The sequence below is a fragment of the Phoxinus phoxinus genome, assembly GCF_949152265.1.
Source record: "Phoxinus phoxinus genome assembly, chromosome: 17".
Classification (NCBI taxonomy): Eukaryota; Metazoa; Chordata; class Actinopteri; order Cypriniformes; family Leuciscidae; genus Phoxinus; species Phoxinus phoxinus.
In genome coordinates, this window is record NC_136892.1 from 20,356,625 (window position 1) to 20,372,164 (window position 15,540).

The window sequence follows — 15,540 nt, forward strand, 5'->3', positions numbered from 1 at the left end:
TAGATCTGTAATAATCACTCTTTTAAAAAGTATTCTAAAGTTAACTTTTTTCATGAGGGAAATCCTACAAATTATATCTTTATATGGATTTGGAGTGAATAAACCAAATTGTCTGTTGCTTTATTACTTGTAAAATGTGAGGTGAATGTTGTGCAGCAAACAGACAGCTTTAACCCTTGCTGAATTGAACTGAAAAGGGGTCTTGTGACTCACTGTGGGGGGCCCATCTGTGGTATTACACGCCAGACGGTAGAATGATCGCCTCTCTCCTGCCCCCTCAGAGCCCTGTTACCATCCCTGACCATTGTTCCCGTACACTGAACCACATATAATCCCAAATGAAGTTAAACCTTCAGAAAACATGTATAGAGAGATAAATGGAGACATGCTGGACTGGATGCTATGTGCTAATTAGTAATAGAAGACTGTGGAAGGTAGGGGGGAATTTAAAAAAAAATGCAATTAATGTTAGGAACATTCTCACTTATCAAGTTCCTCTCTTATCCTTAATCCTCAATCTCTTGCATATTGTACAAAAAAATTAAATGATCGGCCATAGCCATTTCTTGTTATTATCGTTAGGATGCTAAATGACTGGATTTCGCCCATGAAATTTAACAGAGCAATGGTAAATAAATGTGATCACACCTTAACATGAAGGCTAATTTTTTGTAATTATGATGACTTCTGTTTGTTGTGTGCAGTTTTTTTTTAAATGGTGAAATGGCTTCTATCCTAGTTCAATGTGTATAGACAATAAATGGACAAAGGCAGGATTTTGGGCCTCACAAATATTGTGATAATATTTTTGTCCATATCACCCAGCCCTTGTGATGCTAGTGGTACAGAAATGATACGCTTCACTTTTAACTCTTCACAAGCTGCAGAAGTCATATTTTTATTACACTCCCTTCTGATGTTGCCTTATGGACTTGCTGTGCAAAAATCTGTCACGGGCCTGGTTGAATCACGACTGTGCCAAACCTCCAATTCAGTGCCAAACTTTTTACTAATATTCTCTATCCCAGCTCACATTGGTGCTTACAGTCCCCTATAGCCACAATCCCCTCTCCTCATATTCCCTCCCCGATCTCCTGACACCTTACGCCCTTGACCTCCTGCTCTCACTGTCTTTATCCCTCCAGTGCCAGCTTCTCTCAGCCCCCTCATGAGCCGGACGTGTGCTCAGCAGGGCTCTCTCTCCTGTGAGAGCAGAGGTGAGCTGACAGTTACAGCACTGTGGTAATTATTGGGTTCTCGGCCATAACACCTTAGGGGAAAACGCTCGATAATACGTTCAATTGATTTGTGTTAGGGGGGGGAAAAAACATTGTGATTATTTTTCAGGATGTCCAACATCCTCAAACTGTGGCGTTTTATAGGTCAGGTGGCAAAGTTGGGTAATATGGTGTCGCTGTTCCACACTCTTGGCCAAGAAGTGTGTTGATCATCCAAAGGGGCACACTTTGAGTTTAATTAATCTTAATTAATGGATGTAATCCTTTGACTGGAGTCCCGTTGCGGGGATAACGAGCTTGTGATCTCAGCAACCTCATTGATTTTGGTGAACTTGCTAAATGAAGTTGCGCAAGAGTGTGAAACTCACCGTAAAAGCGTACGAGCGAGGTAGTAATGACAGAGAAAGAGAGTGGAAGGGAAAGCTGGAGGAAGGAGTGCAGCAAAGCATAAGAGCACTGCGGGGTGGGAGAGACAGTAACAGCAGGCTTTAAAGGAGGGCAGCATGAGGTCCTAATTACTGAGCCTTAGAGATGGCTGGCTACAGCTTGCCCCTGCCAACCGCTGCACAACCCACCCATCCACCTGACTCGCCGTAACAACAAACCGCTACTTCACATACACTCTTGATTAACAATTAAATTCACTAGGACAGATGATATGCACTGTAAAATAGCAATTTAATCATTGGCATCGTCTTACTTTCTGTATTAAACATCCCTAAAGTGTATGTGCATTGCTATTTTTAACCCATTTTGTTCCTTTTTTAGCACATTTGAGAGTAAAAATAAGAAAGTAATAGGGTTATAATTGATTTTATCCATCAGGAACTGACTGTCTTGGTAAGTGGGTTTTATAAGAATGGAGCTGAGAAGATGCAACTTTGCTTAAAAAAAAAAAAGCAAATGTATAATCAAATGACCTTTTTCCATTATTTTCACTGAAAATTACAAAGATTTTTTTTACATTGGTATAATGTTCAATGATGAATCACATAAAACCAGGAACATGCAATAACAAAGTAGTAGGGACATTTTTTTTATTTCATGCAGACATTAAAACAAGTCAAATTTACTTCAGATGCAAAATTGATATTACTTAAATGTATAAATAAAAGTGTAAAAGTGTAACCAAAATCTCCATATAAAGGTTGGGGGCAAAACCTTAAATCTACATTTTCTCAATACTGAAATACATACTCGGAGTAGGCATTTCTTTTAAATAAGTACTTGCAACTGTTAAAAAAGTATATTCGGTCACACTTTAGATTGGGTCTAATTCTCACTTTTAATAGTTTAGTAAGGTAAGTTTAGGTATTGGGTATTATGGATGTAGAATATGGTCATACAGAATAAGGTAATATGTGTTTTATAAGTAATAAACAGCCAATATCCTTGTTATATCAATGCATGCTAATAAGCAACTTAACAGTGAGACCCTAAACTAAAGTGTTACCGTATGAATGTGTGTATGATTGATTGTAATCTGGACGTACTACATTCGTCATGTGACCTACCATTGTCAGTTGCGTCACTTTACTGTCATTCACAAATTCTCTCCTATGGCCTGATGGGATAGTAAAGTGTCCATTGGATGCACACTTGAGAATCTCATTGCAAATAGTAGGTCACTTGGGTACTTTTTGCCCTCTCTTTTATGAATACTGTGACATTTAACATATATAGTGGGGAAATTGGCTATGCATTTTCAGATGAAAGCTATTGTCTTCATTTTGCTGTTCAAGGAAATGTATCTGGTTTTAATGATACTTTTATGTATTTATTTATTTGCTAAACTCTTCTGGCTGTATGAACTCAATATTTTTGCTTATTCTGACCTCACTATTGGGATTGTCACATTTTTATTCATATCCTTTAACTGAGCTGTCTTAGTCTCTTGCTGTTATGTTGGTTGTCTTTTGCAATCTACATCAACACACGCTGAGCTTAAGTGTGTTATACAGTTGTTAGTTGCTTTCACAGGCTGTGCTTTGCTGTTTTGTGCTTTTTGTTATAATTTGTGGCATTTAGCCGTTCTGTGCCAAGATCAGCAGTGTTTTTGTCTTGAATTGTAACACGCTGAGGATAATTTTAGTGGAACTTGATGTACCTCCAATAACGTTGGCCCTGTTTATTTATTAATTAGCTTTTCCTTTTTCTCACTGTGTTGTGGCACCTTTCAGAAATGTCTCAGAAGCAGATGACATCCTCCATGGCTATCGCTGGGGCCGTGATGGGAGCTGTGCTGGCACTCTTCCTCATCACCGTCTTCACCATCGTCCTCTTCACAGCACGCAAGGCTCCCCCAACCACATACTCAGATAAAGTGTGAGTACATGCAATATCTTCACCTATACAGATAACCTGACTTTTAACTTTTACCCAACAACATGCAGGATGAGATCTCAAATACATTTCAGCCACAATGTCTCACAGTAAGCAACACAAGCACTCTGTGTTTTGTAAAGGTTCTCTCAACAGTACGAAGACTTGCTAAACACATTTAAACCTTAGCATGAAAGCATCGTTTGTTTGAGTAACATTTAAACGTTTCTTAAACAGTTTTATTATTGTTTTAAATAACTAAGGGTATTTTTACACGGCAACCATTTACTAAAAATGGAAAAGTTGGCGATGTCACTAAGAAACACTACACATGTAATATGTGGACACTCACTTAATAAGTATTTTATATATTAACAAATACAGGACATACATATAATGAATTGTCCCAAAATTGTCCCAAACACTTAAAACATTTAGTTTTTAACTTTCCCAGAATGATCAGAAGTTGGATTTTAATAACTTGAAGGGGACATTGATAGGAGCGCATTCTTAAAACATAACATTGTTCGCATGGGTACAGACGTTGTCAGACTCTGCGATATTTTGACTCGGAGTCACCTGCTTGCCACACGTAGACCTTCAGCTGAGGCAGTACATGGCACTTACCTGGTGAATTATTTAATCATTACCATGCTTCCTCAGCAACTTCCTAACCGTCCTTTGAACTTGGACTGACAGAATAAATCTTTAACTACCACCACCCTACATTTCAGTGAACTTACAGACTTGTTCCAGATTTCTTAGTAGCCTAGTGTTTCATCGATGTGCTCTTGTGTTACAGTTTCGGTCTAACATACCAAACCGATTTACTCATAGTCACATATGTTTAAAATGAGTTTATTGAAGTGAATAGTTTATTGAGGTGTTTGTTTTTCCAGTCAGGCTATCATTAAGTACATTACACTCCGCTTCAGCTCTGTCCGGCTCACCTGTTGGCCTGTCAGAACGAGGCATTTCACGCTACAGCGCCTTTTTATGGCTTAACCTTTGCTTCATGCCTTAACTGTAATATATTTTGTCTGGTCAATTATTGCTGAGCCCAGAAACGCAGTCAAGACTGTAAATGGTCTATTCTAGTGGGAGCAACATCAGATGGTTTTCTTTTGTTTCCTGAAGAGGCAACTGCATGTCATCACAAAGAGATACTATAGCCACAATAGACTACAGTTGTGTATTTGCTTTTGCAGTATACAGAGACTACCACACGATACATCATTTCAGAACTTGTGTGGGTAACAGAGCATCAGATAGCTCCTTTTTGACAAAGCATGTTGATTTTTCAGTTTTTTTCTTTTGGTTCATGCTAAAAGAGCCGCTTTATTGTTCTGTCACCAAGAGTGTCATAGATGTGAGCCCACAGACGTCTTATTTCAGCCAGCCCGGAGGTCTCCCTTTTCCCACAGCCTCCAAAAAGCAGCTCCTCATAGAGCTTCACGCTGCTCTTAACCCCGGGTTATCATCTTTTTGATCTTGGTTTGAGGCCACTAATTAATTGCTGGCATTTCACAATTGTAGTTTTTAAAGTGTTAGCATTGCTTTTTAACCCCTGGGTAAGCACCACTTTTATGGTATAGTATAAGTATAATGTGATGATTAATTGCAAGCATCTTACAGAGAGATGTTTAGCAATATATAACCAATAATAACATAATATAGTACAGAGCTCCTAAAGTGATATTGTGATGGTATAATTGACCTCAATACTTTTGTGAGAGAACGCAAAACACTGTACATTTGCTGAAACGGTGTACATTTGCATTCACACGCTGTTTAGTTTCAGTAGCGTGTAGAAAAATGACTGTTGACTGTCAAACACATTGGTCAAACGGTGATGGCAAACGTGTTAACTGGAGGAAAGAAACTGTTACATAATTTTGCTTTTGAAGGTTTGAAGTGGCTTAAAATAGCTAGAAAGTCTTTCTTGTCAAGATTGACAAACTGAGATGAGTTCTTCCAATTCATGTTATTCCCCATATAAATATGCAAATGAAAATGTTAACCCAGGTTTACAAATGTATTGTGCCCACATAAGACCACATCGATTTGTTGTAGATGTTTTTATTCTGTCAAGGACCCACATTGTTAGTTTGCCACAGGTTGTCAGTGTGTGTCAGCAGAAATAATACTGAATATGTGACGTTCTTCTCGTATTCTATAAAAGAAGGAGCTAGTGTAAATAAATGAATATAAATAGTTAAGCAAACATAGCAAAAAAATATGTTTCCTAGAGCCATAGTGATGGATGCAGTTCTCATGAGGATGAGGTCACAGCGGAGCCTCGCGTGATACAGCTGTTCACAGGGAAAATTATATCGGGGAACAGGGGAAATGCGGCAGGCAGACAATTCTCAGCGCTCAAACGTCTGGCCTCCGTATGATTTGTGGACCTTGAAATTTGTTTCAGAATTTTTCTTTTTCTCAAACCTTCCATTGTAGTTTCTGCTGTAATATGACCTGAGCTTGTTATCCAAACATGACAGCTAAGGAGACCTTCACACTATAGATACATTCTGGAGTTAGCTGTTAGGTTAGTTGAACATGCACAAAATTAACTTTTAGCAGATGTACACCACTATTCAAAAAAAGTATCATGGTTTTCCCCAATATATTAAAGTGATACTATTAGAATCATTTGTGAAGGATGTGAGTGACACTGAAGACTGAAGTAATGACAGCTGACAATACAGCTTTGCACCTTCCAAGGAATAAGTCACATTTTAAAATATAATAAAATAGAAAATCGTTATTTTAAGTTGTAATAAAATGTCATGGTATTATTGTTTTTACTGTATTGTTGATCAAATATATGCAGTCTTAGTGAGCAAAAGAATTCTATCAAAAACGTTAATAAATCTTACCAACCCCAAACTTAACAGTAGTGTCCACATTTAAAATGTTATTTTTCTCTCTGACTAAAATATTGCTAATATTACTAAAATATAATACCGTCTGCAACTAGCAAGACTGTGACGTTAATTGGCTATTTGAATAAAAACAGGTTTAAAATAACGCATCCTGTGTCAAATTTGCTGAATTGTTATTTATTTATTACTTGTTTTCTGCTGCGCTATCTTTATCCACATCTATCTTGAAGTGAGCCCTCTCTGAAACTTCTCAGCGGTGCTGTCAGAAGCGTCACTCTCAGAAGAGGTGCAAGAGGCACTCTTATCTGTTTCGGCTGATCCCTGTTCAGCCTCTGTGTGTCTTGGCTCAGCTTTACTTTGGCTGCAGGCTGCATGCAGATCAGTGTGGTGGGACAGCTGGGTTTGGTCTGATGGATGTCGCTGCCACTGCGCTGGAGACAGCAGGGAATCTGCGAGAGATAAGCAGCATTGGGATGCACACACATCCTGCTTATGCAGGAATGGAAGCATAAATGTCCATATAACTCTTGACATTTAGATCTTATTGCACCCAGTAGTCAAAGATGAGAAAAAAACATGCTTCCTTCAAATGCTTTAAGAGGTATTTTTCTTTTTTTTATCAGGTTTGTGTGAGCTTTCCACTTTCATTTCTGAGTCGTGCTGATTTTGTGTTGATTTTGTTTTGATTGCTCTCATTCATCTAAAGTGACCTTGAATTTATCCTTCACTAGATGATGTGGCAGCCTTTAAAGTTTTAAAGTATAGTTTGTATGTCAAGGTCTTGGCTTAAAATCAAGACAATTGGAAAATGTTCCAGGCTCTCTGAGGAGGAAAACAAATGAATCTGACCTTTAACTGTGCGTTGAGTACATGAGAGGAGATGAAAAGAGAGAAAACTATATGAGGACAATGCAATCTCATTCCCTCTTTGATGCGAAGTCCAAAATGTTGGCCCTTGTTTGGTCTCTTTGGACATCCAGGTGGAACCAGTGAGAGTATCCAGGCCTGTCTGAGTCTCTTCCTGCTCATGCTATACAAATGCACTCACCATATCATCTTTCTAGTTCATGGATGACATCTCCTGCTTTTAATCCTCTATTTCGGTCATAACTTTTCATGGGAAATGCTAATGTGAGTCCATATAGACTTAATGAGCCATAAAACACTGTTGTACTCTTTTCCATCTCCGTCTGATTTAGACTTTATGTGGGGAGGGCAGGGGACACATTAGACAGACTGATAGTCCATTGAAAATCAATTACACAAAACAATGTTCTACTAATGGTTGGAGATTAATGTCCACAGGAAAACAAAGACAAAGTAGATCCATTGAGGAATGCGGAGCTTATGGATGCACATTGGGAAAATATATGAGAGGTCAGAGTTCACATGCTTTCCCTAAAGGGTTTTTAACCTAGAGGTGTGAACGAACTCTGTGTTTTAAGAGCTTGTTCTCATTGGTTGTCAGTGCAGAGCTTTTAAAGCTAGCAGTGAAGGTTTAAGATTCCTTATTTGTCCACTGATGACTCTAGGCTATCTTTATGACATTCAGTAGATGACCTTTATGGCACACACAGCAGTATCTAAATCCAGGGAACGAGGACAGGTATCTGTCCATATATTAGGCATTCTGGGAATTCAAGGTCAGGGCAGCGTGACCCTCGGGACCTCCCAATGCATAAGGATACAAAGCAGGAGCTAAATAGACATTAGTCCATCAGAGCCTAAGTTATAGGGATGTGAGAGCACTCCTCTTAATTGCTAGTGTAGTTGTGATCAATATCAGATCAGAAATCATTTTAATAAGCTTGTTTTAGTTTTGTTATATGCATTGGAGACAGCACTATATATATCAAATATAGTATATTGTAGAAGTTTAGGACATCAAACCATGATGAATTGTTTAAAGGAAATGTAAATGACATGATTGTTTGTTCGCATACTGTATGTTCTTAGAGAGTCATTGCTGTGATTCACAAGTCAAACAAGAAGACAAAGTCATTTGTTTCCATTTCTCTCAGTTTTGTTTGGAGTTTTAAAATGGGCCCCAGTTGTATTTATGTATATCACTAATATACACCTCCACCCACATGTGTACCCACACAAAGTTACTCTAGACGGAGTCTATTGTGGCCTGCTGGTGTTTGGTTTAGAGGTCCAGAGAGCATGAGAAAGTATGTCTCAGTGTGGCCGTAGGGGCTTGAAAACATGGAGGCCATTTTGAGTGGCTGGTGATTGAGTCAGAAGTGACACCTTGCATGGGAATCATAGACTCTCAGATTTGTTTTCGCCTTAAAAATGAGAAATTCGCAGTATTGCCATGGATGTAAAACAGAACAAAAGTTCCATTCCGTTCCCAGAACTAAAAGAAGGTGTGGTTGTTATTGTTCCTCAGACTAAACACGTTTCATGCTTTCGGCTCTTGACCACCATTTCCTCCATCTACTGACAAGAATACAAACAGTGACCGAAAGTTTAATCATCGTACAAACTTCTGTGAAATGTTTAGCCTGAAAACACACGCCTAAACAGTACATTTCTACAAAATAAATGCCACTTAGCTTGATTTTTATTCAAGATTCAATAGATGTAATTCAATGACATTCATATATTTTTTATTGTGGCTTATGTGTCACTGCAAATAAGATTGCGAATCATGCAACATGTCAGTGATATACTTATTCTAACTGTTGTTGGTTTTTGTCCTTCTACAGAATTGACCTCCCTCCAACTCACAAGCCTCCTCCTCCATATACAGAGAGACCTCCTGTCATCCCACTGGCCTCTCAGGCCCCTCAGGTGGCCTCGTTCTCTCAGGTAAACCTCACACTACTGTTTACACTGTGGGGGTCCCGGCTCTATAATCTGATTTATTTTCCTTCTGTGGTACTTTATAATAAAGCTGCATTCGAAAGATGACTATACTGGCATGTTTCCTATTATTTAAGGAGTGATTATATGCTCTCTTTTAGCTCACTTTTTCCAGATTTTTTTCTCTTTTTGTCTTTCCTGTTGTTTTTACCCATCCAACACATAGCACTGCTGAAAAATACACCATCCTCAGGTGGTTTGCTAGTCTTAGCTGGCTTAAACTGGTCTCCCAGCCAAACAAAGTTGCTTTATTATCTGGTCAGCAGCTGTTTTTCCAGTCTGACCAGATGAAAAGTGCCCAAAAAAAACTTTAAACAATAAAAAAACGGTCAGCTTTTTCTCATTTGTTCATTTTTTAACAAAATTCCTTTGACAGCCCTAAAAAAACACTGCATTCTATCCATCTAATCACATTAAACATTAACTTTCATTGTCTACCAGCATCAGCACCCAGGGAAGCTGCTACTAATACTTTGGATATAATATGCATTATATCTGTTGTCATTTTATAGGCTCGTCGGATGGAGAGGCACTACGAACTGGCCGAACGGATGCCTGTCAGGATGACTCGGAGAGACTTCCACAGCCCCACTCACCATTCACTGTCCTATCAGGAGTGGATCTGTCATCAGAACGGGGAGGACCGCGTTTACATCAACCATAGAGAACACTACGTGTGATGACGTCCTCGTGTCAACTGCAGCGCACTGCCAGTCCCAAAGTGAAAACTGTTTACGAGAATACTGAGAGCAAAACAAAATCACCGCCATACAGTAATTAGAACATTGAACTATTACTGGTGTATATACAAGGTCTATATAATGCGCAATGAAAACCCTGGCAGCATATATGTTAGTCTGGCTTGTTTAACATTTTCAGTATAGTCCAATATAAAATAAATTACCTAGGCTGTCTATATGAGTCTCATTGTTCACTCATATTACAAATCTAGCGGTCAAGGGTGACTATGGTTGACAATATTAAGACTGTACAAAGTTTTCTATAGGGATCATTGCCCTTTGATTGTTTTACGCAAGTACTTTTTCCTCAGTAAAATGCTATTTTTATTCACTGTAGACTGGTTGTCATTTTTAGGTGAGATTTTGACAAACTGAGATTTGTTTGCTTATGACAGATAGTGACTGCTAGTGTTCCTTTGCCATAAGTTTTCTTGTTTACACTGTGATGTACAGTAGATGTGAATTGGCATCATAAGGCACATTCTTATGTAGCTACTTTGCCCTTGCTTACAAGTATGTGTGTAGATACTGTATTATGTATCATGTAAATATCTGAGCTCATAATATCAGTGTGGCTTTTTGTTTGTCTAAGCTCAATTAGATAATTTTTGTTAACTTTCTTTTTTCCAGTCGGCTTAGTTAAACATGAACTTTGAATCTTATAACCAAAGCAATCTTTGAATTACAGCATACCGATAATCAAATAAAGCGATGTAACCTGTACATATGAGACTTGTTTTATTATGCAGCACATTTAAAATGACATCATTTTCCACATTGGTTTGCAAAAAAACATCGTCTAATATAACTACCGTGCTACTTCTCAAATCCGCACACAATCTTATTAGAAGGGTTTGAGAGTCAAATATAGGTTGTAAAACCTGATGAATACCTAAAATGCTGTTCTATAGTCATCAAGACTGCTATACAAACTTCCCCCAGTCGATGATGGAAAATTTCAGACCGCAAAATGCTCTCTGGGAAGGCGCGAGAGACAGTGAATGGGGGCGGCGGGAGTGCTTGTAAGCTTTTCGGCACAGACTTCTGTCTGCATGTCAACTTATGACTTGTGTTGTAGGTAAACAAACTGGTTATCTGCTGGGCAACTGGATAGGCAAGGCCATTAAACAGCAGGCTTTTAATGAGGTGGCGGCCACCAGGGAGCAATCTACACTATTCTGGCCTCACCGTTCGGGGAAATGTCAGCCAGTGGACCCCCAAACACTCAATGAGAGCATTGTTTATTGCATAAGTGAGTTACCTCTCTGGAATGCATCCACCATCGCTATATAAAAATGTGTCAGACCCACAATAAAGTATAAGGTTGGACTCATCCAGGATAAATCCATTTAGACTAATAAAGATTCTCAGTCCAAATCTATTACAGAGCGTGCAATAACATAACAGCTCTCTCATCACCTTATACAAACCAGAGACGAGCCATGCTTTGATATATGTACTCTTCTACTGTTTCTTGACAGAGCTTGTATATCCTTTCATGTTTTGTCTCCTGATCTCTTGTTTGTGTGTCTGACCTGCGGTGGATCTGATATTTCACCGCATTAAGAAGCCATCGGAGGGATTTGAGGTGCTGAGGTCTATAATTTTCACCTGAGAGATTTCGTATTTGTTCTGGATGAGCAAACGTTCTGTCGTTCCAGCAAAGGTCTCAGTTTTGCGAGACTCTAGGCACAATGTGGAATGTTGCATAAATATTTTTGCAATAGTATCTTCGGAGAACGAAACCTCTGGGAGCTATATAATATGTAGACATTGAGCTTCTCGCAAAGGTCTGAATTATTTGTACATGAATAGTTGAGCTGAAAGTGTATGCTAACATACAGATTCAAAAGACTTGGTATATTGTGCAAGAGCTACAGTGCTATACATAAGTTTAGACACCCATGCTAAAGTTGACTAAAAAGAGGAATAAAAAAATCATATTTTGGAAATTGAAATTAATGCCTTAATTTAAAAAAATAGGAAAAATCCAACCTTTAAGGACACCAATTTTCTTTGTGAATGAATAATGTATCGTAAATAAATAAATGTTCTTCCTTAAAATACAGGGTGCATAAGTTTGGACACCCCTATGTTAAATTCCCATAGAGGCAGGCAGATTTTTATTTTTAAAGGCCAGTTACTTCATGGATCCAGGATACTCTGCATCCTGATAAAGTTCCCTTGGCCTTTGGGATTAAAATAGCCCCACATCATCACATAGCCTTCACCATACCTAGAGATTGGCATGGAGTACTTTCCATAAGATCATCTCTCAATGCAAATCAAACCAGCTATTAGGCTAACTGAAATAAAACCATGCAAATCTCTAGGTATGGTGAAGGCTATGTGATGATGTGGGGCTATTTTAATCCCAAAGGCCAAGGGAACTTTATCAGGATGCAGAGTATCCTGGATCCATGAAGTAACTGGCCTTTAAAAATAAAAATCTGCCTGCCTCTATGGGAATTTAACATATGCACTTATGTAACATAACCAAACTTATGCACCCTGTATTTTAAGGAAGAACATTTATTTATTTACGATACATTATTCATTCACAAAGAAAATTGGTGTCCTTAAAGGTTGGATTTTTCCTATTTTTTTAAATTAAGGCATTAAGTTTAATTTCCAAAATATGATTTTTTTATTCCTCTTTTTAGTCAACTTTAGCATGGGTGTCTAAACTTATGCATAGCACTGTATATACTGTAGACTTCTATGACACTTTTAAAGCAGTGGGTCACCATGAAATCAAAATGGACCATTCTTGCTTTTTATAAATATTGCATTATTATCAATGATTTATCTGTGCATAATTATTATTTTTTATTCATGTGCCCTCATAATCTTAAAATCAAAATAACTTCCCCTTTTTGCAATGACTTTGCTTCTCTGATGACGAGGGGGGGATAAAAAAGGATTTCTTGATTTTGTGTATTTTTAGCATTTTAATTAAGTACATTTTATCTCAATTGATTAATAATAATATTAATTTTAATTATACTAATAATAATAATAACAATCTTAATAACTTGAAGTCATCATGTGGCCACTTTGGAGGTTTGGTGAGGCCCCTTATTTGAGAGCCAATGTTTTAAGATGCTTTTCTGTTGTTTTTTTATCTTTAATGCTTCAATCATTATAATTGCAATTAATTAACTCTTTAAACTATACAGACCACTTTCAGTGTATATAGCGTCTGCATTACATTAGCCTACTAATCCTGAATATCTCTGTGAATTCCAAAAATCAGCTGGGAATGCTGGAAAATTCTAGTTGCCTATGAAAAGTCATTTGTCATTGTAGATTAACGTGGACCATCACTAGCGCAGTGCTGGAGTATAAAGTAGGGCCATAAAAAAAATTAACACAGCAAAGTGCATCCCAAAATCCTGTCCTGAAATTGTTATCAGGAGACTGGTTAACTTTATTATAGTGGAACAATCTGCCATGGTGTCTGTCTGTCTGTATTTCTCCTTCTCTTGCATTCTGAACCCACCATCAACGCTGACACGTAATGGAGATGCAGTCAACGGCAGCCATATTGGACACCTGCCACGCTGTACGGCCATTAAACTATTAAGTCAGTCGGCCCCAGAGTGACCGTCCAGCGCAGATTTACAGCCCTACAGGAGACAAGGGAGAAGAGGAGAGGGGGACAGTGGGGGATGGTTAGCACAGAGTCCAACATTACAGATTTATGACGACGGCGGGGCAGAAGGTGCTACAGGCCTCCTCCTTTTCTTCTCTTTTCTCCTTCAGAGCTAAAAGTCACCCTGATGTCTTTAAGAGACAAAGCTGACGTAAGGAACAGGGATATCTAAGGTAGCTCTGAGAGCACAGGTTAGGGAAGCAATGTTCTTGACAGACAAATTGTCAGATAAAGGAACATCAAATGTGTCTTTATTGGCGTTAAATCTTTCTTCATGTGCTCGGTAAAAAAAAAAAAAAAAAAACTCAGACTACATGGGGTCATGGTGGATTGACTTTTGCTTCAGAAGTTTTAAAGCAAACCAATCCAATTTATTACCTACACTGTTAATATGAAAAAAATTGTATATAAAAAAAACTTAGTCATTCAAAAATACTTTTATTAAATAACACTTTCAATATAATTTTTTTATTTTTTATTATTAGGCCTATTTTTTTTTTATTTTTTTTTTGTAAAAACAATTTTCTTGTAATTGCTAATATGCTATAAAACATAAGACTACATCAAATGTGTCCTGACTCCTGATTGGCGTTAAAATGCTGTGGTAAATCTTTTTTTTTTTAATACAGCCGTTCTGTGTGATACGTCTGTGTATTTTCTGTGCAAAACACCGCGCGAGTGTTAGTACTACGGGAAGCACAAAGTGTCGTTTTCAGCTCGTCCTCCCACGAATGCAAGAGACAAAAATCTCGCCGATGGGTTCAATCCAACCGCAGCCGAAGTCGAACACACCTCGACCTAAATTGGCATTATCTTTGCACAACACCTGAACTGACAGCCCTTGAAGCGAAGATGACCGTGGAACTTAAGAAATGCATGTGAATGCTAATGGATGGCCTTCTCCAGGTAGGCCTACATTACTTCCTTGATTCAGTATGACTTCATCAATCACATCTAGCCCTACATTTCAGTGGACAGTGAAATAACATTCCTCATACTTGCTGAGTCATATTTTCTGTTGTCTAATGAGATATCAAATGAAGAAAGATGGAAAGATGCGTCATTCATTCATTCCCCCATTGATTTGTGTCAGTAAATGGGACACTGTGGTTCATCATAACTTCCTAAAGAGATTATAAAGAGGAACCAGAGAGCTGCAGCAGAACTTAAAATCAGCCACATTTATCTCACGTCTAGATGAAACCCATCTGTTTATAAAGCCTGTCACCAGTAAGTGCCTGTTGTCTTTTAGCAATAAATATGCAATAATGGAGAGACACAATAATTCTGCTCATGCATGGCTGTGAGTGAGTGAGTTATTAATAAAGCGCAGGGCAGTACAGGCTAGAGGTTCTCAACAATGTCATGAGTCAAACGTCTGTATGAACTAGTTATTTTAACGAGTTAATCAAAACGATACACGATACAGACTCAGTTTTGCTAGTAGTGACTTTAGTGAGAGTCAGTTGTTGGAATCTGCGGCCCTGTCCCAATACACACACTTAATCACTTACTATTGTATTTGGTTCAGGTGTTCAAATGGGTGTGAAGAACGCCAGAGTCTGAGTAGAACTTTTAATTGCCTGATGGGACACACATCATAACTTTATTTACAAATGGATATTTTTAATACTTAAATATCTGTTCAGTAGTCCCTATGTTACAGATGACTTCTAACAAGTGATAAAAGCAGATGTTTTACAAAATACACATACCGGTACTCATCTCTGCACCAATAAAATATGCAACACTTCATGCTTTATTACCAAATTAAATGTAATAGCCTATATCTAATTAATTTAACTTACATTGTAACGTTTTATTTGACA

The 15,540-nt window shown here is 38.1% G+C and overlaps 1 protein-coding gene across 1 annotated transcript in view; it reads left to right on the plus strand.

Moving 5' to 3' along the window:
* The window catches only part of nectin3b (nectin cell adhesion molecule 3b), a 52,256-nt gene extending 41,478 nt beyond the window's left edge, over window positions 1–10,778 (plus strand). The window contains exons 6-8 of the mRNA XM_079586666.1: window positions 3,419–3,563; window positions 9,160–9,262; window positions 9,829–10,778. Of these exons, the coding sequence (XP_079442792.1) occupies window positions 3,419–3,563; window positions 9,160–9,262; window positions 9,829–9,996 (416 nt within the window). The 3' untranslated portion in view covers window positions 9,997–10,778. The remainder of the gene's footprint in view (window positions 1–3,418; window positions 3,564–9,159; window positions 9,263–9,828) is intronic.
* The last annotated feature ends 4,762 nt before the right edge of the window (window positions 10,779–15,540 follow it).